The 23,803-nt window shown below is 44.8% G+C and overlaps 2 protein-coding genes and 1 long non-coding RNA gene across 3 annotated transcripts in view; 2 read left to right on the top strand and 1 right to left on the bottom strand.

Annotated features, from left to right (window-relative positions):
* LOC306791511 overlaps positions 1 to 11,527 on the bottom strand; it is a 40,132-nt gene extending 28,605 nt beyond the window's left edge. The window contains exons 1-2 of the long non-coding RNA XR_013772758.1: positions 11,515 to 11,527; positions 9,419 to 9,554 (exon numbers count right to left, since the gene is read on the bottom strand). This is a non-coding gene — a long non-coding RNA (uncharacterized lncRNA). The remainder of the gene's footprint in view (positions 1 to 9,418; positions 9,555 to 11,514) is intronic.
* On the top strand, positions 5,415 to 9,624 carry LOC306791508 (serine/threonine-protein kinase Sgk1). The gene is made up of 13 exons (XM_079288267.1): positions 5,415 to 5,543; positions 6,030 to 6,105; positions 6,838 to 6,916; positions 7,008 to 7,048; positions 7,150 to 7,207; positions 7,314 to 7,397; positions 7,522 to 7,653; positions 7,750 to 7,862; positions 7,989 to 8,112; positions 8,226 to 8,321; positions 8,422 to 8,577; positions 8,692 to 8,781; positions 9,374 to 9,624. The coding sequence occupies exons 1-13, from the start codon at positions 5,474 to 5,476 to the stop codon at positions 9,536 to 9,538; spliced, it is 1,284 nt and encodes a 427-aa protein (XP_079144393.1). The 5' UTR covers positions 5,415 to 5,473; the 3' UTR covers positions 9,539 to 9,624.
* Positions 11,528 to 11,614: 87 nt separating the features above from the next.
* eya3 (EYA transcriptional coactivator and phosphatase 3) lies at positions 11,615 to 22,188 on the top strand. The gene is made up of 18 exons (XM_079288677.1): positions 11,615 to 11,688; positions 13,390 to 13,533; positions 13,993 to 14,042; positions 14,222 to 14,316; positions 15,439 to 15,519; positions 15,634 to 15,688; positions 16,116 to 16,225; positions 16,854 to 16,939; positions 17,063 to 17,240; positions 17,394 to 17,563; positions 17,783 to 17,866; positions 17,962 to 18,051; positions 18,790 to 18,848; positions 18,983 to 19,143; positions 19,595 to 19,709; positions 20,071 to 20,192; positions 20,299 to 20,399; positions 21,121 to 22,188. Exons 2-18 carry the CDS (start codon positions 13,477 to 13,479, stop codon positions 21,199 to 21,201), a joined length of 1,695 nt encoding a protein of 564 aa, XP_079144803.1. The 5' UTR covers positions 11,615 to 11,688; positions 13,390 to 13,476; the 3' UTR covers positions 21,202 to 22,188.
* The last annotated feature ends 1,615 nt before the right edge of the window (positions 22,189 to 23,803 follow it).

The raw sequence follows: 23,803 nt of genomic DNA, 5'->3' as shown, positions 1-23,803 counted from the left end.
ATAACTGTCATGTTCATACAATCACAATGCAGGCCAGAAACAGGAACTGCATTCAATAACAGAAGTCACTGTTCACTGATTCATATTTAACACCGGAGGTGCAGTAAGTGAACGACTGGTGCTCTGAATGAAAATGGCTTTGCTGTCTTTTTTAAAATATCTGCTTCCTTTTTACTGAAGCGTTTCAGTGATGCACAGGGAACCTGCCTGCATGGAGTCGCTCGCATACAGCACCAGAGTAACACGATGTTAGATCAGGACAAAGCCTGTCTGTAAGTAGAGCAGGAAAAGCAGCCACATTAATATAATAAATAGCGGCTTTGCAGTTCCAAACAGGCAGGATCATCCCATTTGCTTGGCAGCAAATTAAAGCAATGCTTCATTTGTAATCATTTGGCAGCAGCAGTGTGTCTGTGTGTGTGTCTGAGTCATCACATCAGAGAGAAAACATTTCTTCCCTCTTTTTTTAATTTTTATCTGATGAAGCAGCCATTTAATCCCCCGTGGAGAAGGGAGAGAAACAACATCTCATGTCCTGCCTGGGAATTCAGGAGGGAAGCAAAGACTAAAGTTTTGAGCCAAAATGTGCTCCCACTCACTGGGGCATGAGGCTGAACCGCAACGCCGTCGGACCGAACCGCCACCTCCGGTCTGGCTTTCGGCGGCCCTCTCTGTGTGTGTGTGTGTGTGTGTGTGTGTGTCTGTGTGTGTGTGTGTGTGAGCGATGCTCTGTTCTCCGGTGAGAGCGTGTTGGCATGACTGTGTGGGTGTGAAACACACGAGGCCGCGGTTCGCTCCTCGGAGCCGGTCAACGAGACCCACGTTGTAATTAGAGTTCCTCCGTCCTCATTAGCCGACAGCCTTCCTGCTGCTGGCCGGTGAGGACCTGTTTGTTATGACTCATCCAGCCACCTTCTGCTGCCTCGGGTAGAAGTGCAGCTTCTCGTGTGTGACGTTCGAGTCACAGAGTTAAGAGATTCTGACAAATAAATACTTTGAAGAACCCAGAAGGATCGTTGAACATCAGAAAACATTCCATCCAGCGCACAATAACAAAGACTTTTTCTCATGTTTCATCTCCTTTCCTTGCTCGATTTGCACAACATGAGCCAAAATCTTGAAAATGTATCTTTAGTTACAGTATATATTAACGTATATTGTTGAGACGGACATATTTTGCTGGTGTTATACAAAAATAGTCAGCACATATATCCTCTTCAGCTACTTTGGATAAGGAAATACCTTTGCAACTTGACAAACGGGTTGAACACATTTTTAATACGCAACAGACAGAATATGTTTTCCTCCAGATGGAAAGAGGAGTCTTTAAAGTGGCTACACAATGTCAAAGGGGAAGCTGTAGTGGTAAACCCACAGAGAGTTATGGGTTGAATCTGCAGCGATATAATGAGTCTCCGTCTGGTCTGTGACTTAACCGTCATGGCGTTGTTTTCAGCCGCAGCAGGCAGCTGTTTCCAGCAAAACAAAGCTCTAAAAAGCCAACGTTACACTACGTGTGCACAGCACTTAACAGCAGACAGACACAGTTAGAGACGGGCTGGTGAACAGGCTGGACCATGTAGGACAGGGGTGTCAAACGCATTTTCACTCTGGGCCATGCAGTTATATAAATGTAAAAATATATTTCAGCACATTTCTGTTATTACAACTTAAATCCTTTTAATTTAGGGTTAAGAAACCCACATTACTCTATCAAAGATCAAACTTAAAGAAAATATCAAAGACAAGTTCATACAATAACTTTGTTCAATGCTTAAAATCCTTTCAAGGGTGTGTTTGCACAATCCCACATGAAGTATTTCATGTGTTGTAAAGCCACGTTTAAAGTAGTCTTCAATGTACTCACAACACATTTCCATGTCAAGTGTACAGTAACCAGCCAGACTGTGTGTTTAAGTATCTCATCATTATGACTTTATATCTCACAATTTTGACTTTCTATCTCATAACTTCGACTTTCTAGCTCATAATTTCGACGATGGGAATATTTTTATTATCAAGTCTAACTTTAAATAATTTTTAATCTGACGGATTCGCGGGCCACATAAAATGACGTGGCGGGCCGTATGTTTGGCACCCCTGATTTCGGAGCTGAAGAGACAGATATGTCCATCAGGAAATGGTAGAGACCAAAAACAGAGCAAAAAGAGAGAGAATATTGGACAGGAACACGACTCCGGATGAACGATAATGTTGCTCCGTAACAGCTGGATGCGCAAATAAAGCAGCTTTTTGCCAACATGTCAACTTAAAATCCCAGTGGGACGGAAGTTAGAGCGTCTATAGAAGTACAGGAAAATCCGCCGGATGACGAGAATGAATTAGACCTTTAGTCCGTTTATATCCAGACACACACCTCTCTTCCTCTTCCTCCGTGTCGCTCTGTTAGCTACTACGACTGCGTTTTTACATGACCGCTGTCGCTAGCTAGTCGCCCAAAGTCTCATGTGAATGGATGACTTCTTGTAAACGCCCCTGAGTGCAGGATGAGTCATCGAGCTTTTGAAAGCGTAGCAGAAGCTAAATAAGTTCGAACTCCCTTTAAGGTAACGATATGATCAATGTTGCAGGTTAGATCTCCAGCTATTTATTTTTTCAGAAAATCAGATGCTTAGCTCTGCCACATGAGAGGCGCAAGCTGGGGCCTTTATTTAAATCCATGCAACTCACGCACCAACCTGCAGCGCCAGAGAGAAAGAGCCTCTAATCATTGTGGCACAAGTGAGGCTGAGGAGGTGTGACTGACGGCAGCCCCGGGGAGTGTTTGGAAAGGCTTTCACCAGGTCTGTTGGCAGGTGACTCACACGAGTTGTGCTGCCCGCCTGCTCGGCATCGATCACGTGGCTGGACGGGGCGACGGAAAGCGGGGGCCCCGTTTGTGAAGGTGCTAAATAAAAACCTAGAGACAGCCACAGAGGAACCGACATCTCTAATGCGTGTTCGGTTCAATTGTTCAACCTCCACGAGACAGATAATCTGTCTTTATCATAACAGGAAAGACTGTTAATCACACCGACGTGCATGTGAGATTCGCCCCACACTTCTCACTCATAAAAGACATGGTGTAGAAAAAGGGGGGAAACACCTCCTCAACCAGCTGTGTTTTGCTCCACAGCACCTGACTTTCTTGTTCCATCACAACAGAAACAACGCAAATCAAACATAGCATGACGCTGTTCGATGGGGAACTGCCCAAGTCGTGGTTTTTTTTTTCCTCCCACATGTTACCAGAGACGATGACACAACGACGCACCTGAATAATTCAGAGTAAGACCGCGCGAGGTGAGGAGAAGGCCTCGCTCAAAGCCCGGTGAGAGGTGTGCCATCGCTGCCATGCGATGGCACAGATAAGGCACTTCCTCTTTCCCCGATAGAAGAGCGACCGGTCCTGTGATGGCTCACTTCCTCTAAATCATGCAGGACTGTCACATGTCAAACTGGGGACAAGAGGAGTTTCCCTTTGACAGATGAATGAATCTCTGAGGACTGAAGCAGGTGTTTTTTTCACAGGGGTGGAACAAGTACTCAGATCCTCTACTAAAGTAAAAGTCAAAAGGTTTTCTATTCATTCACTATCACGACTTTTGTTTATCGAATAATCCTTTGAAAATGACAAACATTTGCTGATTTGATAGTTTTCTTTGTTGAATTTTAGGATAAACTGAATATCGTTGGCTGTTGGAATGTTGGCCGGACAAAAAAACGTGACATCTGGTGACGTCCACTTAGGCTTTGAGAAATGATTTAGCATACCTCACTATTTTCTGACATGTATATTTTTTGGATTTATTATTATTTTAGACAATAGGATTAACCAATTCATCAAAAAGATATTCAGCAGATGAATTGCTCATGAAAAGAATCAAAAATAACCAACACCAGTGTGAGAATAGCCAAAAGTCAGAATTTTTAATTATGACTCAAGTAAAATTATGATCAGCAAAATTACATCAAGTCAAATCCAGTAAAAGCACTCACGAATGCAAAGAAAACGACCCTGTGAGTGTTCTACTACTACTAGTACTACACTACTACTTAGTCAGTGAGAGGCTTGTTGAACTATTTCATATGCTGTTACGGAGTTTCATTCATAACAATTAGGGCTGCGGTTCAAGATCTTTTCTTTTATTTATTATCGATTTATCTGCAGTGAAACAGTGAAAAGGTCATCAAGATATTTTGTCGTTGTTCGAGCAAAAAGCAAGTCCAAAAGTCCAAACCCCAAAGAAATTCAGTTAAAGCAGCAAATCCTGATTTTCGAGAGGCTGGAAACAGAGAATGTTCGGCCTTTTTTCAATTTTCTTGTAGAAAGATTACGTAAAATGATGAACCGACGATCAAAATAGTTTGAATCTAATCCATTAATCAACTTGTAATTTCCGCTCTGATAACGATGCATCATATAAAACATGAATCTATTTAAAGCAGTTAATCATTGTGGAAAAAAGAACAATATTTCTCTCTGATGTACAGTGAAGTTAAATAAGATAAAACACTGACAGACGGTCATTCAAAAGCAAGAATTGCTCTGCGACTGATCACACTTTCATCAGAACACTAAAGACATCACTCCCGCTCACTGGAAACTTGTCTTTGTGTCTCTCTCTCCTCAGGCAGTGTATCTGCATTATGGCACAGTTATGTAACATATAGGGTCAGTGGACCACATCTGTGACAGCTGGACGATCACTGCTTCGGCTTAGACCAGCATGACGTCACGGGCAAACTCTCAGTATTTATATAATACCGGCCGTGCTACGTCACCTTCGTAACCTTGACCTCGCCAGCCGCTTAAATCCACTAATTTTTAAGAATACAAAGCATGTGGCGGTTTGTGGAAAATGCATGGATCTAAAATATGCGGGTTATGTCATGCGGCGTTGTCCGGGGTCAGGAACTGCAGCAGTTGCAAGCAGAAGCTTAAATGCAGCAATCGTGACATAGATTTTCTCCATGTCCTTTCAAAATAAAAGGACTGCAGGGAGCATCCAGACAGACGCTGCACATTTTGTACCAGAGTGTGATTGCAGTTCTGTGATTGCAGTTACCGCCCCCCGTTTTAATCACGTAACTTTAATCCCTTTTGTATGGGTGATCACAGTCAGTGGAGATTTCCATTGAGAGAAAACGAGGAGGAGGAGGGGGAGTGCTTCCTCTCACCTCCTCTGCAGTGAGCTCTCCTCCTCAGGCAGAATATGGCTGCAGCGGAATCCCGTGACGTGAGAAGGGAAAAAAAAGGGGGGCGTCGCCTTTTTGTGAAAGTACCACGTGTTCTGTATATATAAACTAGCTGGCTCGCGCAGTGTGGGCGACAGCGGCATTTGAGAGCGGCGCGCGGGCAGGTTGAGCTCTGCTGGTATTCACGGTCGTGACAACAACTGACGGTTGAAGGATCGCGCGGGGACTATTATTGTTTGTTCTTTTTATTGGATATTTTTGTCAACCGGTAACCATGGAGGTGACTGAAGCTGGATGTGATCTAACTTACTGCAAGATGAGGGGCATCGTCACGGTTCTCACCGGTGAGCGACTGAAACAATCATCACGACTGCGTGTGTGTCGATTAGTGGAGCAAAGTAAACAATTTTGGTTTGCGCGTGAGTGATTAGTACGACAAAACAGCTGTCCGGAGATGATTCACGTTAGAACCTGCTTGTAAATTGCGTTGTTGTTGTTTTTATTGTTCTACTTCTAGAAATATCACAATAAAATAAGAAATCCGGCTTAAATTGTCACGTTTGCGGTGCAATGAGAATCTAGGATGGAAAATACCTCTGTCGGTATCTGAATGAGTGACCCAAGTGCTTGCGTAACCTATAAACCCGCAGCATTAGAGGTCCATCCGTGCACAACACGCACGCATGTACCGTACGACAGGACATTTGGAACAGCGGATTACAGCTCTAACTCTGAAATGTCCTTCTCTAACGGGAGACCAAAACATATGTGCATCAATATGGTGAATGACACTGATGCTGACAGTCATTATTTCCACTCTCTCTTTGCAGCTTTCATCAAGGAGAGAAAAATGGGGTTGAATGACTTCATCCAGAAGCTGGTGTCTACCCCACGTATCTGCCAACAGTGAGTGTTTCTGTTCAAAGTATAATCCAATATGTTAGATTTGGAATGGAACATTAGCGTTTCATCGAGTCACAAGCCTACAGGGGCATCTCTGGGTCAGCCCTGGCTCTGGTGTTTAATTCTAATCGCCCATTCATGGGCAGTGTGCCCCGGCCAATCCAATCAGCTACCTGAGTTTGGCAGGACATCCTGTAAAAAGCATAATCTGGGTCCAAGGAGCCAGGTGCAAGAATAGTCCTTTCATGACGGACAAACGCTCCACTGCCCAATCACCTTTCCGGGCCAAATCCCTTCTGTACCCTAGACGGGGATAAACCCTTAATTCAGTTGTTACATGATGCGTGGCTCGTCCCATCGCACATCCTGGACTCTCAATTTGGAGTCTTGGTGCTGTGGAGAAATGAACAAACTGTCCCCCTTCAGATGCTTCAGAGGGGAAAAGGGGGCGTCTGATCCGGACCGCAGAGCCCGCTGAAACCCTCCCGTCATGGGTCAGCGGCTTAAGCTTATCTTCACAGACGGGTTAGGCTGACTCATGTTCGATGGCCGCGTCCTGAACTTAACCCATCTGGATGTTTCAGACTGCCGTGTGCTGCCCGGCAGGGAGCATCCGCTCAGCTTTTCAGCCACACAAACCCACTTTAGATCATGTGATCTGGCTCATATTGTAAAAGTTCCATAGCTGATATCGAAATGAATCTTCTAACCAGATCTGTGTTTTTGCTTTTCCAGCGTTGAAGTTGCCAACTTCCTGAAGATCGATGAGATTCAAAACGAGAAGGGCGAAGATGACCAACTTCCTGAAAGTCTGGTAAGGGGACACTGTTTACTGACTATTTGACTCTCTTTCTTTCCAAAATATGTCAATGTACTTATACATTTCCTCATTTCATATCTTCCAGATGTGCCTAAATTCGCGAAGTTCACTGGCTGAGGACACTCAGTAAGTAGCCACATTAAAATCTGTCCAATGTAGTACATTTTGTAATGTACTACATGTACACAAAACAACCAGAATCCTAATCCTCCGTTTGTCTCCATCAGGATCAAGCCCTGTGATTTTGACTACCTCAAAATCATCGGCAAAGGCAGCTTTGGAAAGGTGAGTCCGGCGAACTTCTCTTTCCATACAACCAACTTCTCTCATCTTCTCACGCCTGTAACCGCTGCGACGCCGTCACCGATGCAAATGTTTGCTCTGTCAACAGGTTCTGCTGGCTCGGCACAAGGAGTCCGCCAAATATTACGCAGTCAAAGTGCTGCAGAAGAAAATAATCATGAAGAAGAAAGAGGTGTGTTTTCACATCGTGTAGTGGACTGCGAGTTAAACCCCAATCCACATTCCTTCCGTTTCCTAATGTTTGACGTCATTGCGATGACTACGGCGTTGTATTAACTTCTACATATTCCCTCCAGCAAAAGCATATCATGGCTGAGCGCAGCGTGCTGATGAAGAACATCAAGCATCCCTTCCTGGTGGGGCTGCACTTCTCCTTCCAGACCACCGACAAGCTGTACTTTGTACTGGACTACGTCAATGGCGGGGAGGTGAGTTAAGATCTCACAACACTGAGAAACACGGTGGGAAAATAGGCGTATTTATTTCCAAGCCGATGCTGACAGATGTGTCTGTTTCCTCTCCAGCTGTTCTACCATCTCCAGAGAGAGCGGATCTTCCTGGAGCCCAGAGCCAGGTTCTACGCTGCTGAAATCGCAAGTGCACTTGGCTACCTCCACTCCCTGCACATTGTGTACAGGTAATGAGCGATCCTACGGCGCCCCCTGGTGGACGTTTGTAAATCTGTGCTGAAGGAAGTTTTATAAGAATAATTTTTGCAGTCACTTTTTTTTTTTGAAAGCTTTCGTCTTCTTCTTCTTAACAGGGACCTGAAGCCTGAAAACATCCTGTTGGACTCACAGGGACATATTGTCCTCACAGACTTTGGCCTCTGCAAAGAAGGCCTCACAGACAATGGCACGACGACAACCTTCTGCGGGACGCCAGAGGTACAAAACGATTCTCTAGACTTTCATACATCATTACAATCAATACAGAGACTCCACCAACAAATTAGAACTGTCAGATGTGGGTTGACACCTTCTTGTTGCTTTCTTCTCAGTACCTGGCCCCTGAGGTGCTCCAGAAGCAGGCGTACGACCGCACGGTGGACTGGTGGTGTCTGGGATCGGTGCTCTACGAGATGCTCTACGGACTTGTACGTGAACTCTGTGACTTTGCGGCTCTTAGTGCAACTCCACGGCTTGTTTATGTATCGAATAAACCTATAATGTGTTGTCGCCGCTTTTGCTTTACAGCCCCCGTTCTACAGTCGCAACACAGCCGAGATGTACAACAACATCCTGCACAAGTCTCCCGTGCTCAAGCCCAACGTGTCGAACGCAGGCCGGGAGCTGCTGGAGGGGCTCCTGCAGAAGGACCGCACCAAGAGGCTGGGGGTCAAGGATGACTTTGTGAGTGAGCACAGCTGAGCCCAGAGATCATTTGACACAGACATCCGGCAAGAGGTCCGTGATGCTTGTTTGCATGTCAATATGCCGATTTTAGAATTTTCGTTTCCCCTCCAGCTTGAACTCAAGTTCCACTCCTTCTTCTCGCCAATCAACTGGGAGGACCTGATGGCCAAGAAGATCACGCCGCCATTCATTCCCTCAGTGGTGAGTTCAAGCTCGAGGCCGCAACGGATTGGCTTGTCCTCATTTTGTCGAAATGTCAGGAAATAGGCGGAAATGCCAACAGTTTCCCAGAGCCCTGCCGTCTTCAGCTCGTCAGTTAAACCAACTGTCCCAAAACAAGTCGCAGTCATATACGGGCAGCAAGTTATCTCGCTGTTAGCTCTATAAAATGTCAGCTAAGAATGACAAATGCCCCCCTCCGCTTCCCACAGTCTATAGTGATGTCTTGACCAACAGTCCAAAACAACAATATGTTTATAGTCATAGGAGGCAAAGGAAAACATAAAATAATGCACATTTGAGAAGATAGAAACAGTAAATTATAGCCATTTATGCTTAAAAATAACTGTCAAAATTGTAGCCGAGTTGGTCTGTCGATGGATTAATCCACTAACAGTTTCACTATAACCAGTGTGGTTCCATGGCATTTTTGTATGATCAATGACTCAAACAATCAACCTATAACCAGAATACAGTAGTATAATGCACGACAGTGAACATCCAGAAGTGTCTTGACATTTTATTCCTGGGAATAAATTTCTAATTCCTGTCCCCCTCTCTCTCTCTTTCACAGAGCGGCCCCACAGACCTGCGACACTTCGACCCCGAGTTCACCCACCTGCCCGTCTCCTCCTCTCTGTGCAACGACTCGCTGACCATGTCGAGCAGCGTCAAGGAGGCGGCCGGAGCGTTCCCGGGCTTCTCCTACGGCCCTCCGGCGGGCCACTCCTTCATGTGAGCGCAGGCAGCTCCGCCTGGAAACTCACAAGAGACGGGACACAAGTTGGATTGAGAGTCGTATTTGTTTTTGACAGAGGGACCACACAGGAGAAGCCAGTTGTTGTTTTTTCGGGGGGGGTGTTACAGAGCCTGATAAGAGGATCTAACGGACAAAATGGACATGAATACCAATGGGGGGGGGGAGCAGATCTTGAGGGATCTGAGCATGAGAAGTGTGCAGAGGGGGACTCTCATGTCACGCCATCACCGGTCCTACTCTTCTGCCTCAGCCGCCCATGACTATAATACATGTGTGCCAAGTGTGGATACACTCTGGCTTCATCAAACATCACTCTCACAGCTACTGGTGAGGTGACATGAAGAGAAGTGCCTGAGGTTCCGAAAAGGCAGTTTGGATGACGGCGGCAGCAGCGGTGTTTTGGCGAGAGCCGGCTTTATCAAAAACCACTAACTTGTTCGGACTTTTGACCGGGGTGCTAGCTGTTAAGGTTGATGCCTTCATTACATGTCCGCGTATGTTAAAAAAGACTATTTTGTGTCCAATGCTCAATTGCACTGAAGGAAACAAGGGTCAAGAAAAGTGAGACGTTCCGCTTTTAAAGCATCAGCAACTTTGGATTAGACTGCTTCATATCGTTCCGCTCCTCGGTTCATATCTCCGCTTTGGACAAAGGAAGAGTGGCATTTCAATATTTGATGCCAATAAGTGACACTTTGACCAAACAGTAGGCTGTGGCACGCTTTCACGCAAACTCTTTTTCTGACCGGTTTGTCCTCAAATAGTGAAGATCAAAGTTTTACTGTACTGTGTAGAAGAAAAGTTATGTATATTTTATTGCAAAAGCAAACTGTTCTTGTTTTAATAACTTTCAAACAGTCACCCTTTACTTCTCAGAAAGGTGTGTGTGTGTATGTACCACTTAATGAGTGCGACACAGAGTTCAACCAGCAATAACAGGCCCATATCAATGATAGCATTTACTGTATATCAAACTCCTTCTAAATTCAAGTGATTGCTGTTTTAAGGCAAACACTCCAGACAAACTACAGAATCTGTGATTACAAATGTTTTAGTTTTTATGAATCATGTAGTGAGGAACTGTGAATGTCTTGTGCCTGTCGAAAGGCGGCCTGATCCATATTTACTGGATGTACACATCTCTTTTCCCCAAACACCTATGTCCCTTATCTAGAGAATAATGTGTGGAAAGAACGTGCTTCATTAACTTGACAAAAAGAACCACTCTGTGGCACAGGCGCTGGCTTTCTCCCCATCAGTGTTAAGCCACTGGCCTACTGCATTATACGTTTCTGGAAAGTGCAACAAAACTCCAAAAGAACAATGATCATTTAATCTCTTTTAGCAGGCGTGGTCATTGTAATTTATGATCTGATATTCAATAAGGTATTAAGCGAGTATCTTCACTCAAACAGAGATTGTTCATGACTTTGTTTTGCTGCAATGAGTGTCCACATTTTAGGCATTTGCATACAGAGTGGATTTTCAAGCCTGCTGAAAGTTTAAAAAAATAAGGCAATGCACAGTTCTAGAGCATTTTCTTCCATATTTGGAAGCATAACTTTTCGGTTTTGTATTTTTATGTATATTTATTTTCATGCTACTGTGTAAAAGAAGATAATTTACATGATCAACTGAAATATTGAATTGTGTAATCTGTCAGAAATGGCAAATAAATTCTCTAAAATCAAGGGAAGTGTGCTGTTTAATTCTGATGATGCCACTTTTATGCTACAATATATATATATACATATACACAACAAATAAATATATACGTATATACATTCAGCTAGCTTAAAATTAGCCAAACTCGTTGATTAACAACTATTTTTCTACACACGTTCTACGGTTTGTTTGACATTAACGTGGATTTATAATGATTTAAGCTGCCTGACAACATTCAACAAGAGGATTCATCTGTTCAAATAACAGCTGTTTGCAGTCTTTGCTCTCACCTGTGTCGTCGCGCCAAAGAAAGGACTCCAGTGAATGAACATTCCGCACATGCGCAGTAGGCCCAGCAACGAAAACTTCCTGCAAAATAGTGCTCCCTAACAACAGACAAAGTGTGACACTGGATTAAATTGAAGGCGCTTAGATAAAAGCGTTTCTCGTTCACCCCTTCAATGGTAAGACTGGGTTTCATCATTTTGGTGTGTCGGGAGTGTTTGTGTTGTGAGGAGCTTCTCAGTTGGGTGCAGCGGGAGTGAGATGCTTTCACACGATGCCATTTTAACACCCGCTCCAATGGCTGCTGATGCCGACTAATCTCTGGAGCGGAAAACTTTCATGCCTGGGCCAAACTAAGTAACGCTCAAAGCCAGCTTAGTTATTTAACCACCATTGGCCCAGACACGTGAGCTAATAAGCATGTAATATCGACAGCGCGTGACACATAGTATTTCTCTTAGAACCGATAGTAAAGCGCGTGAGTAGCGCGACTCTGTCTGCTAACGTTGGTAAGCTAACGCTGCTGTTGGGAAGCTTACGCGGTGCTGTCTAAATGCTGGGGTGCTACGCTTAATTAGTGTCCGTTGCCACAGTAGCTCACGGTATCGGTTAGTATTAGTGGCTAACATCTAGCTTCATGTGTTGACAGATTATGTTCCAACCTTTCAAATTAAAGATGAACGAGCCACTGTGTTCCATTAGTAGGTGAGATGTCAGACTTCACCTTCACTCAGACCGTCCCCGGTTATTTGCTGGACTCAGCTAACGTAACGGTTGTCGGCTAACAGCAGATGTCATGAATAGGAACTTTACCTTGAGTGGATGCTTTGCTGTGCCTGTTTGTTTTACTCTAGTTTCTAGTGTGCGGGACAAACAATACCGGAAACATGGGTGTTGGATGAAACAGTGTTGTCAAAAATATTTGTCTACATCTGAGATGTATGTTTGTAATGTGCAAACAATGAGGAACGATGTTAATGTCTAAACAACCCTCCTTTTTTAGATTCTGGTCACTGAGATCCTGAACAGTTATTATATGGAAATGAGTCTTCCCAGAACAGCTTTCAGTAAAATATCAAGAAATTAAATAAAGTCGTGAACATTAGATGTTTCAGATTTTTTTTCTGTCAAATACATGATAATCTATTCCGAGTGAGGGGTGTCCCCTCCACGTGACCCGAGCGGCCCTGTTACAGGTGGCAGAAAGCTGTGATCATAACAAACGGACAAAGCAGCAGCAGTGTTTATAAACCGGTCGTCTGTGGTTTGAGAAATGAATGAGCAATGAATATTATTTAAAAAACAGCACAATATGTTTTTGGGGTCAGTGCAGCTGAGGAAATGTAGATTATCTTTATTTATTTTTTACTTTTAGGAACCTTGAACTATCTCAAATTCAAACGTAATCGAGTTGATCTGCTATCGGTACATCATCACGTGGCCTTATTTCCCTTTAAACGTTACTCCTTTTATTTTTTAGTTCACTTAAGTTACACAAGCTTGACATTTTGTCAGTTAGGTAAAAGGCCGATTGGGCGAGCGGAGGACAAAACGAGGAAAGATGTTATCCCGACTCGGGCCGATCTCACCGATATGACAGCTTGCATCTGAGCAGTTAATGCGTCTGGAGAATATGTTTTCGTTGAGCGAAGGTTAGGTCACATGTAAAGTGGCACGCTTCCTTAATCCCGCAGTGAACACGCTCGTGCTGGGGGGGGGGGGGGTCTTAGACCAGGGAGCCCCGGCCCCCCCCCCCCCCCCCGTGCCGCTGATCAGGCACGCGATCAGGCACGCGATTGTTGTGCATTCATGAAACACGAGGAGGGGGGAGAGTCACGCGCCGGCAGCACTACATAAGGCTTGGCCCTCCATTTATTCAGTGTGTTCGTGTTGTTACTGTTGCTGATCGGGTGAAGCAGGGTCCGGACCACCTCTCCCGGTGCAGAGAGTAGGCTGAGCGCGCAGACATGTCGGGTCGCTCCGCCGCAGAGATGGTCGACTCGCAGGAGCTGCCCGAGCTGCCGGTGAGTCCGCACACGATCACGCCAGACGTCACCGAAGTTTTTTTGTTGTTGTTTTGTTTTACTTCTGTACTTCCAACGAGAAGAAGTTAAGATGCAAAAACGGTTTCACTGTGATTCTGTAATCACAGCTGCAGCATCGGTTTTTCACAGCTTATCATATTTTATTATTGTGGTTCAGTGTTTAACCACAATCGTTTGTTAATGTACTGATGTCAAGTATTTTTTGATTCTATAGAGGTGTGTCGTAAAATAAAACACGAACCACCCCACGAAAGAATGCATACAACTCTAGGACAACTGTAATATTCATGTTTTTTTTTTTATTGAGCTTCGGTGGCTTGGCTTTATGTTAATTTATCTGACTTGATGGTTAATCATATAGAGGGAATATAAAGATGCACATCACAGGAAGTAGAATTCCAAGTGCAAACCTTTCTTTGTGAACGCGTGTGTTTGCAGACAAAGAAGCTGAGGCTTGAGATCGACGGTGGACTGGAGAAAGAGCCCAGGTTGGTCCATGTCTTCGCTGACATCTGTGTCTCATCTTTCATGTTTTTGAAAGTGCTGCCTCATCATTCTGATGGAAAAAAAGTTTTGAATTAACTATTTATTAAAGAAAGGATTTTACACAGTAGATTGTTGCCAGCAGAAAATCTATAATTTTAACGGATTATTTTTGCTCGTTCAGTAATTTAGGTGATGATAGGAGTCCAGCTGCAGTGTTGGGCTCATCGGAGCAGGAGAGCTCCTACTCTGCCCTGTCCACAGCCCAGCTTGATCCAGGTAAGAACATGTGAAGACACTGTTCCTGAAGCAAGGCTTTAGGACATTTGGTAATTTAATGACAAAGTCGTAAAATTTCAAGAAAAATCGACCTGCCCTCTAGTCTGCTGTGCATTACTTTATTGCTCTGCTGATACGGTAGTATTCCCCTCAGGTCGTGTGACAGACACACACAACCCCGTTTGGGACTCTGGTCTCTGGATGAGACACAGTTTTAGGGAAGCATCTTTTCACCAACTAAATTAAACTAACTGAAAACAGGTCTGATCAGGCATAAATCTCACCATTGTGTGGTTTATTTTCTACAAAAATGTCAACTTCACCACCTCTGATGAAGTGCAGCTCAAAGTTGCTTCCCCTAGGCTTTCAGTAGAAAATCATGGAGTAAAGAGACAGTACTTAAACCTTCTAATAGTCATCAGGGGGTGACTCCTCCGGTTGCAAAAATAAGTCTGATTGTATAAAGTCTATGAGACTCTCTTGATTTATTACCTCCGTAAACATGAGTTTATGGTCTCAATCTCTAGTTTCAAGTCTTCTTCAATACAGCATGATGTTCATTTAGTACATGATGGTCCATTTAGAGTCAAACAGACCATAAAGCAGGGGATGCTTTAGGGCGGGATTACTGTGATTGACAGGTCGCTGCCTCTACCAGAGCCGTATATGGCATCACCACGTCACTCCACATTCTAAATATGAATTCAATAAAATAATCCATGAAGCAGGGTATGCTTTAGGGCGGGGCTACTTTTTGATTGACAGGTCGCTACCACAGCGTTGTCCGGTCTGGTAGTTGTGCATGTTTTTGTCTTACAACTGTATTCTAGAAATGTCTTATTCAGCATTTGGTTGTACTTACCAACAAACCAAGATGGCGACGGCCAGAATGCCAAACTTTAGGCTTTGAAACCGTAGCCCACGACCGATGGGTGAGGTCACGGTGACTACACGGTGATTATGACTTCATAATCTCAGATTATTCTATTTTTCTAACAGTGGCTCTACGTAGCTGACAGACTAGAATTACACCTTTTGGTTTATCTTATTCTCTCACTCAGCATCGAGAACCCCCCCCCCCCTTATGCTTGGAAGATATTGACTACGTATGTGTGATTGCAGGTGAACAGGAGCAGTCTGACGCGGACAGAGGGCCGGCAACTCAAGCATGCGGAAACCCCATGAACTCATATGCACATTCGGGTACGAACAGAAGCACATTAAAGGTCTTTTTAAAAAGAAAAAAGCTGAATGCGACGTGTCTGTTGACCTGAGGCTGTGTTGTCTTTTTTTTTTCTTCTTCTTTTTTTCAAACAGGCGCAGACTCAACGGGGTCATCCGAATACGCCCAACAGGTCTATCAGGGAAGCAAGTGAGTACGCTGCATGCGAACATCTTATCATGTATCACGCTGTAATGTTACGCAGATTTAAGGAGATGATGTTTAGACTACAACTCGTTGGAAGAAACACGGCAAGTATAATGCGTCATTGACACAAAGTGCATCAGCAGCCAGGTGCATGCAGAGACTAGTACGACTCCTCCCTTGGGGGATCAGCCTTTTTTCTTTTTTCACCACATTGTCCCAGAGAGCCCCTTTGTATACATTTCAACTTTGCCGTTCTTCTACCATACTGGTCTGGCTTTCCTACACGCTAGTCTATATTATTCCAGTGTTCCTCAGTTACCGCCGGTTTTGTGTTGCTTCTGTGCCAACCAAATTTTGTGCGCCAGTACATGTAAAAACACAGTTTTGAATTTAACAGATTGTTCTTTAACACTGATTGTCTTTCTTTCAGCCCGGCAGTGACGTCATACACCAGCCAGGTGGCCTATCCTCCGCTGGCCCAGTCCACCGTGTACTCGGCCTTCCCCCAGACCGGCCAGACCTACGGCCTCCCGCCCTTTGGTTGGTCCCCGCTCCTACCCTAACAGCCTATTTTAACACTGTCTGCTCACTAAAAAAAATAAAAGCTAGGATCACACCTTTTTTGTGTCACTCTGCTTCAGAGGCCTTACTGTGCTTTGGTGCTGTCAGAATCAGATTTTGCTTCTTTTTTTTCTTCTTTTTTTTTAAATCTCTGCTTAAACGGCCACACCTCAACCTGAAGGACCCGGTTTCTTAACTTTTGCCCCGTCATCCACCCGTCCCCCCCGCTGCCTCTTTCATTCTCCGCTTCCATTGCTCTCCTGTCATCTTCAGGTGCTATGTGGCCAGGCATTAAAACAGAGACAGGGCTGCCTGAGGCGCCCTCTGGTGGCCAGCCTGGGTTTCTCAGCTTCAGCACCGCATATACCTCAACCCAGCCAGCCCAGCTGCACTACTCATACCAAGGCAAGCTGCAACCTCACTCTGACTCACACGACAGCGCTGTCACACCCTCTGCAAACACCAGGAGCGCTGAAACACAAAGATCTTGCGGTGGCACAGCTCTGTCTTCCTCTCTTGTTGCGCATCACCTCAAATGCTGTTTTCAAATACTTTATTTAATTTTTTTCCTCTGGCACTGTTTCAGCTGAGCTCTTTCTGTCTCCAGGCTCAAGCTTCACAACATCCAGTGTGTACTCCAGCATCCCGTCGGCTGCGGCTGCCACCACAACCTCCACCACAGCGGCACACCAGGTAAGGAGGACGTCAAGTGTTCTCATGCGTTCTCCTGTCCATCAGTGCGGCATATAAGAAGATAACCATTTCTATCTCATGTGACTCACCTTTGATCACAATCATTTTTTGAATCTCCTCCAGGAATTTAGCGGCTACAACTCTTTGGGCCAGAACCAGTTCCCTCAGTACTACGCTCTGCCTCCCAGCTACGTGCCTGCCGGGCTGCCCAGCAGCGACGACCACGGCCCCGCCGCCGGAGCGGCCGGGTATTCAGCCGTGAAGTCGGAGGAGGCCGCCTCAGCCGGGCTGCCTCCCAGAGGTGACCTCAGCACTTTGATTGACATTTAGTTCGATTTAAACATCAGAGGTAGATTACATCCCCCCCCCCCCCGTTATCCCGTTCCAGCTAGTCTGAGACAAAACCGAAGAATTGTGTCCTTCTCGTGCTGATTTCCGACTTGCTTGTATTAAGATGCGTCCCCACCAGAGAACCTCCCGGCAGGTGCGGCCCTTCCGACCAGCGTGGGCGTCCCCGCCGGAGCCAGAGACCAGGACGAGGTCGGACGCAGGAACTCTGTCGGCAAAGCCAAAGGGAAGGGCAAGAGGTCCGACAGCTCCCCGCCTGCCGACAGCGACCTGGAGGTGAGCAAGTCGGCAGTTTAGCTCCTCTTTGTACACTTAAACGTGGCTGTTTGTCATTTAGCTGAGCAGCACTTCAGTGTTTAAGACAAAGCAAAACCCAACAAATCACCACGTTAAAAAGATCAAATATTATTTTGTGGTAAATGTTGTTTCCTGTCGGTTGTAAGAAATGATGATTTTTAAAAGGTAAAGTGTGATATTGTTTACCCCTCCTCGTAGCGTATCTTTCTCTGGGATCTGGATGAGACCATTATCATATTCCACTCACTGCTCACCGGCTCCTACGCACAGAAGTTTGGCAAGGTTTGTTTCTGTAAATAGCCAAAAAAGTTCCAGCACGCGGCATGAAGTAAAAAGCAGTCTGACTCTTATTGTGGGTCTGCGTTGTGTCCGTTCAGGACCCGGCGACGGTGCTGAACTTGGGCTTGCAGATGGAGGAGCTGATCTTTGAGCTGGCAGACACTCACCTCTTCTTCAACGACCTGGAGGTACAGTGAGAGGCATTCAGCTACCTTTGTCTCTTCTGTCGGTCAAAATGACAATGAGACACCTCCCCCTTTTTTGACAATCGACTGCTCGTAGTATACTCTCTGAGTTCTGGAGGGAAAAAAACCAGCTAGAGGTTCTCCTTCTTGTCATGTGGATGCTTTTAAACTCGCAACCAATCAAATATCAGCTTAATGCTGTGTTCTCTCCAAACGCTGGCCTCTCTGGGTTCATAACGTCATGTGGAGGCACCCGGTGAATTTCACCGAGCTGTATTCACTGTTAGCCACACATCGGCTGGTTCACTACAGCAGTATGAAGCCCAAATAAACAGATTCTGCTCTGATTTATATGCATTAAACGGGTGAAAAGGATGCCGAAATGACTGCATAACGAGTCATGCTTTTGTCAGGTCCGTCCGAAGCGACTAGGAAACAACTTTTAAAATGCTTGTTTTCAGAATGGAGTTTGGATAGATCGGTGCTAGGCTTTGCTAACATTGCAGCTGCTCCATCAACGCTCAAAATATCACTTTATTTTGGTCCATACGCATACATTTAAATAACGCAATTTAAGAGGCTGCTGCAAAGATGCATAATCTGAAGCTCATGACTTTATTCTGACTTTTCCCAACGGTACATGGATGTTGTTGTCTTTGTACAAGTGAATACAAGGTTATTTTTAAACCAATACATTGTTATATAATCCTTTAGAAAAAATAACTCTTTGTTTTGTTTCAGGAATGTGATCAAGTCCATGTTGAGGACGTTGCCTCTGACGACAATGGGCAGGACCTGAGGTGTGTTATAAACAGTGCGATGACCTCATCACACACACGTACTAGCCTTAAAGCACACTTTAACACCATCACTCTGAAGCAGGCTTTACTCCCCTCGTCCAATCAGTTCACAGGTGTGTTTCTCTCCACTTTAGTACTTACAACTTCTTGGCGGATGGCTTTAATGGTTCCAGTGGCGGAGGGGCATCAGGAACCACCACGGGGGTCCAGGGAGGCGTGGAGTGGATGCGTAAACTGGCCTTCCGCTACCGCCGGCTAAAAGAGATCTACAGTAACTTTAAAGGGAACGTTGGAGGTGAGTTTGTTTTGGAAATGACCGGCACACAAGAAAACAACGTGGCTCATGAACACTTTCTTCAGTTCCAGTAAAACAGTGTTCAGACGTTCTTCTTTCGTCTTGCCTGTCATGCTTTTAATGGCCTGTTTTCAGGTGTGTTTGTTTTCCTGAGAAAGAAACCTTGGAGCATTTACAGCCGAGTGAATTACGACATCGTGTTACAACATCAAAATGAGCTCCACAGTCCAATATCCAAGAGGAACCAAAACACTCAACCGATCTGAGTTTCCCCCCCCAATTTATTCTGGCACAAACGTGTGTGTGTGTGTGTGAGAGAGTGATATCAGACTGAACTAATGAAGAATCAACCCACGAAGCATTTAGAGCAGTGCGTCCCTTTATGATGTTGTTTATGGTGACAGTGGGGTCTCCACCTCGTGGTCTTCTTACTGCGTGTCGTGTCTTTCAGGCCTGTTGAGTCCCATGAAGAGGGAGCTGCTTCTACGGCTTCAGTCTGAGATCGAGAACGTTACGGACGCGTGGCTCTGCACGGCGCTCAAGTCTCTGCTGCTCATCCAGTCCAGGTCTGAGCGGAGGTTATTACTTTGGAGAATATCTTTCAGGTCGCACTCTGCTGCAACATGCGCAGTCATGTGAATTATTAGATTCAAGTGACGGCTTTATTACACGTTACCGTCACGTTTAGTAAGCGCTTAGGCTCAGTGACCCGAGTGAATGAGCTTTAAAAGGCAATGTTTATTGAGAGGATGATGCAACCCTCGGACAGAAGCTGGGCTGTGATTTTCTTGTGCTGAATTTGCTTTTAAAAATCTAAAACTGTCCCGACATCAATGCAAGTGTAAACGGGTATGTCCCCTGATTCAGCTTTTTGTTTTCATCTCACAGCCCACATATGTTAATGTATGTGTGATGTTCCGCCAACAGGGGGAAGTGTATGAATGTGTTGGTCACCACCACCCAGCTGGTTCCAGCTCTGGCGAAGGTGCTGCTCTACGGCCTGGGGGACGTCTTCCCCATCGAGAACATCTACAGCGCCACCAAGATAGGTACGCGTCGGAAAAAACCCGCTCCGTTGACACGATTGTTCTACTGCTGCAGAGGAAGCGTGTTAAAATGCTGCTTTTTGTGATCGCTTGTTTTCCTGTCGCGCAGGGAAAGAGAGCTGCTTTGAGAGGATCGTCTCTCGCTTTGGGAAGAAGGTGACTTATGTGGTGATCGGCGACGGTCGAGACGAGGAGTTTGCAGCGAAACAGGTGAACGTTTTTTAAGTTTTCACGTCTCCTTACGCCTGCCTGCTTTTGTGCGTTAGGGCCACGTATCGCTTCACTTATATTTAAGCTCTTTCTTTCATGTTTCTATAATTTGACAACCACTCTAACCTCCGTCGTATGGTAGCTGCTGCATTTATCTATTTGTTCTGCAGAGCCGATCTGCTCCCACAAACAGGCTTTGTTGTGATAGTGTCTGTCCGACATAGAAAGCTCAGGACAGACGGACAAAACAAGCGTCCCCTTTATTTTCCACAGTGACGTCTCCAGCGCTTTTTCTTTTTTCTTTTTTTAATTCAGCGTTTTTCAACTCGTTGCGCTCTCCTCATTGGGAATTATTGACAAAAGACCCTGAGGCTCAGGAAAAAAACAAAACAACCACCTGCTATGTGGACACAGACCCTCAGTCGGTAGGCAGGTTGCATTTCCTCAGAACAGCACAAACACAACGCTGTGGCTCTCACTTTGATTGTTTTAAAAGGCATCAACATCTCACGAAGGTGCTTACAAATCCAGCTGTGAGCGTAACCGACTGGAAAGTTTAATAAATCACAATCGATCCAAGTTTGTCGTTTGCTGCTAAACTACTATGGTGCCTGTGTGTTAGCAGCCTGGGTCCAGACTGTAACGAATCGCCACACATTTGAATTCCAGTTTGAGAGTCTGAAACACTCTCTTGATGGTCTGTTCGTCTCTCTGTCCGCAGCACAATATGCCTTTCTGGCGGATCTCCACTCACGGCGACCTCGTGTCCCTGCACCAAGCTCTGGAGCTGGACTTCTTGTAAAGGACGCGGCGTCCAACACCGCACACCAAAGGGAGAAACAACCCCGGTGGTCGTCCCGGCGGAGTGACAATGTGCGAGAAAAACCCTCCGCCTCCTACACCCCCTCCCCCAGAGACGACACTCGTATATTATAAATATCTGCCCTCACATGACAACTTATGACTCTGCGTATTTGTGTGTGACGGCAACGCACTGAGGCGGACTTTGGGTCGGAGCTGACCGCCAGAGACGGACTGGATGGGCGAGTGAAGGTTCCTCACGCCCCGGCGCTCCCTCCTCTACGGCAGCTAAGCTCACCACGGATGAAACTGGCACTGATTTGGACACGGAAGGGAAGACATCCATTTTTTTTCTTTTTCTCCTCTTTTGGTTACATTGTCTTTTTTTTAAAGTAGCAAAATCTCCCGCGGTGAAAACAATCCCTCTTCATTTTTATTTCTCTCTGGATTTTAAACAACCAAAGGCTCATTGTTGTTTTGTTGGCGTTGTCTCTCTGGGTTGTTTAAAGACTTACTGAAGGTCATCAAGTATGAAATAATCCCACTATCACTCTCCCACGTAGCCTTTGACATCTCAACACGAGGAACTACGGGGTTAAAAACCAGTCGGCTGATCTGTGGTCGGTGAGCACTGCTGAGAATCTTCTGACCAACCTGAAGCGGCCTCTCTTGTGACACTCGGCGACGTGAAACCAGAGCTGGAGGCATGACTCAGCAGTTTTCCAGGAGTCGTGGTATTAGTAAGGCAGAGCACGGGTCCAATAAAGACCACAGCTGTGTCCCAAATCCATTCTACATATTCCTTCTAATGCAGTATGTGCTGCACACGAATCGTACTTTAGCAGTAAGTGTGCTGTAAAAAAAAAGGTACATGCGTAACCTTTTTACGCTGAGCAGGAAATGACATAATAAATGTGTGAATGTTGAACTTCACAAAAAACTAATTCTTAGATTACTTACTCTCTGGAGCTGTTTCACCACCCAACATTTCAGCTTTTTTTTTTGGTTTCCTTAGTGCAGTGCGGGGGGGGGGGGGGGGGGATCGAGGGATCTATTTGAAGTTCGTAGTGAATGGAAATGCAGATTCCATTCAATGCACGACATTCAGATGAAAACCGGACTTTACTTTGATGCCCGTTGTCTCGTACTCCGTCCACACATTGTTCGGAGGATCACGCTCACTTAAGAGCTTTTCATAGTGAAGACGGTTGTATTTTGTACATTTTAATACTCATGCACGTCATGTTATTGCTACTAAATCAGAATAGCTTGTTAAAGCGACTGAATGTCAAAATGGTCGTTTACCAAAGAGAAATAAATGCATAGTTTTGTTTCCAAAGACATTACTGAACATGTTTTTCCTGTAAAATTAGATTTAGCTGACATTCATTAAATCAGTTAAAACTGGAGCTGCAACAAACTATTGATTAATAAGCGGACTATTGTCTTGATTATTAGATTAATCAACAAACTAAAAGATGATCTTCAACCATTTAAAAAATAATTTTATCCTTTCTATATTTTTTTTTAAACACGAGTCAAAGGATCATCGCTGGTTTGATGTTCATCTAAAAACAATGCAGAGGCCAATTTAGGTGATTTGCCGCCTTTAAGTAAACTGAATATCTTTTGGGTTTTTCAAGTGTTCCTTGGTTACAAACTGGTTACAACTGTTTTTTATGTACATTTTTTTGACATGATCAAAAATTCTTATCAAATTTCCCCCAGAGCCCAAGTTCACGTCTTTAAATGAATTCTGACCAGCAGTCCAAACGCCAAAATGCATTCACTTTAACAAAGGAAAAGAAATTACTCTTAATTAGTCTATGTCAAAATAGTTTGCCAACTAATCATCAATTACATTATTGATTCAGCGCTTCTAAAAACACGGGTGTTGTTGTTTGTGTCGGACAGCTGCGACCACATGATTACTTCCACAGCTTTGAATTTTCAGCCACACAACAAAAAGCGATGACTGTGCAATACGTTGCTACTTTGCCCATTAACTGTGTTTTAAAGGGATTTTATTTGTTCTCGAGTGGACGGAGGGGTCGACCGATCAGATTACGACTGAACAATACTGAGCCTGAAGATTTCGTATTCACACACATGCAGCTTGACCGTGAAGAATGTGCATCTATCTAATGCGTGCGTTTGTTTGTCTTGCGTGACTGTGCATATTTATAGCGTGCCTTTAACCATCATCTGTATGCATAATCTCAAAGGGAAACGTGTCAGGCTTTTTTCTGTTTGTTTGGTACATTTATTGCTGCGTTGTTTTATTATCCAAAGTGTTATCTTTCTCTTTTCTTTGTTGCTAGACATTGTTTGATGTGATTGTTTTGTCTGCACTGTATTTGAAAGGTCTCCATCTAGAAAACGATGCCTCCATTGAGGGGCGCTCAGTGTTTGATGGAAACAATGGAAAAGATGGCTTCCCGTCTCTTTGCCGTCAGACGCGTACTCAAAATGTTTTGTTTTTTTCCAAGAATAGATGTCTGAACATGGCGTGACAATACTTTGGTGGTTTTCACATAAATGTACTCGATGTCTGCTTTATATTAGACTTCTGCTTCCTTTTGAAAAGGAGATTTATTTTGTCG

This window comes from Melanostigma gelatinosum (genome assembly GCF_949748355.1).
Source record: "Melanostigma gelatinosum genome assembly, chromosome: 17".
Classification (NCBI taxonomy): domain Eukaryota; kingdom Metazoa; phylum Chordata; class Actinopteri; order Perciformes; family Zoarcidae; genus Melanostigma; species Melanostigma gelatinosum.
Note: the sequence above shows the minus strand (reverse complement) of the source record. Positions and strands in the feature narration are given on the sequence as shown.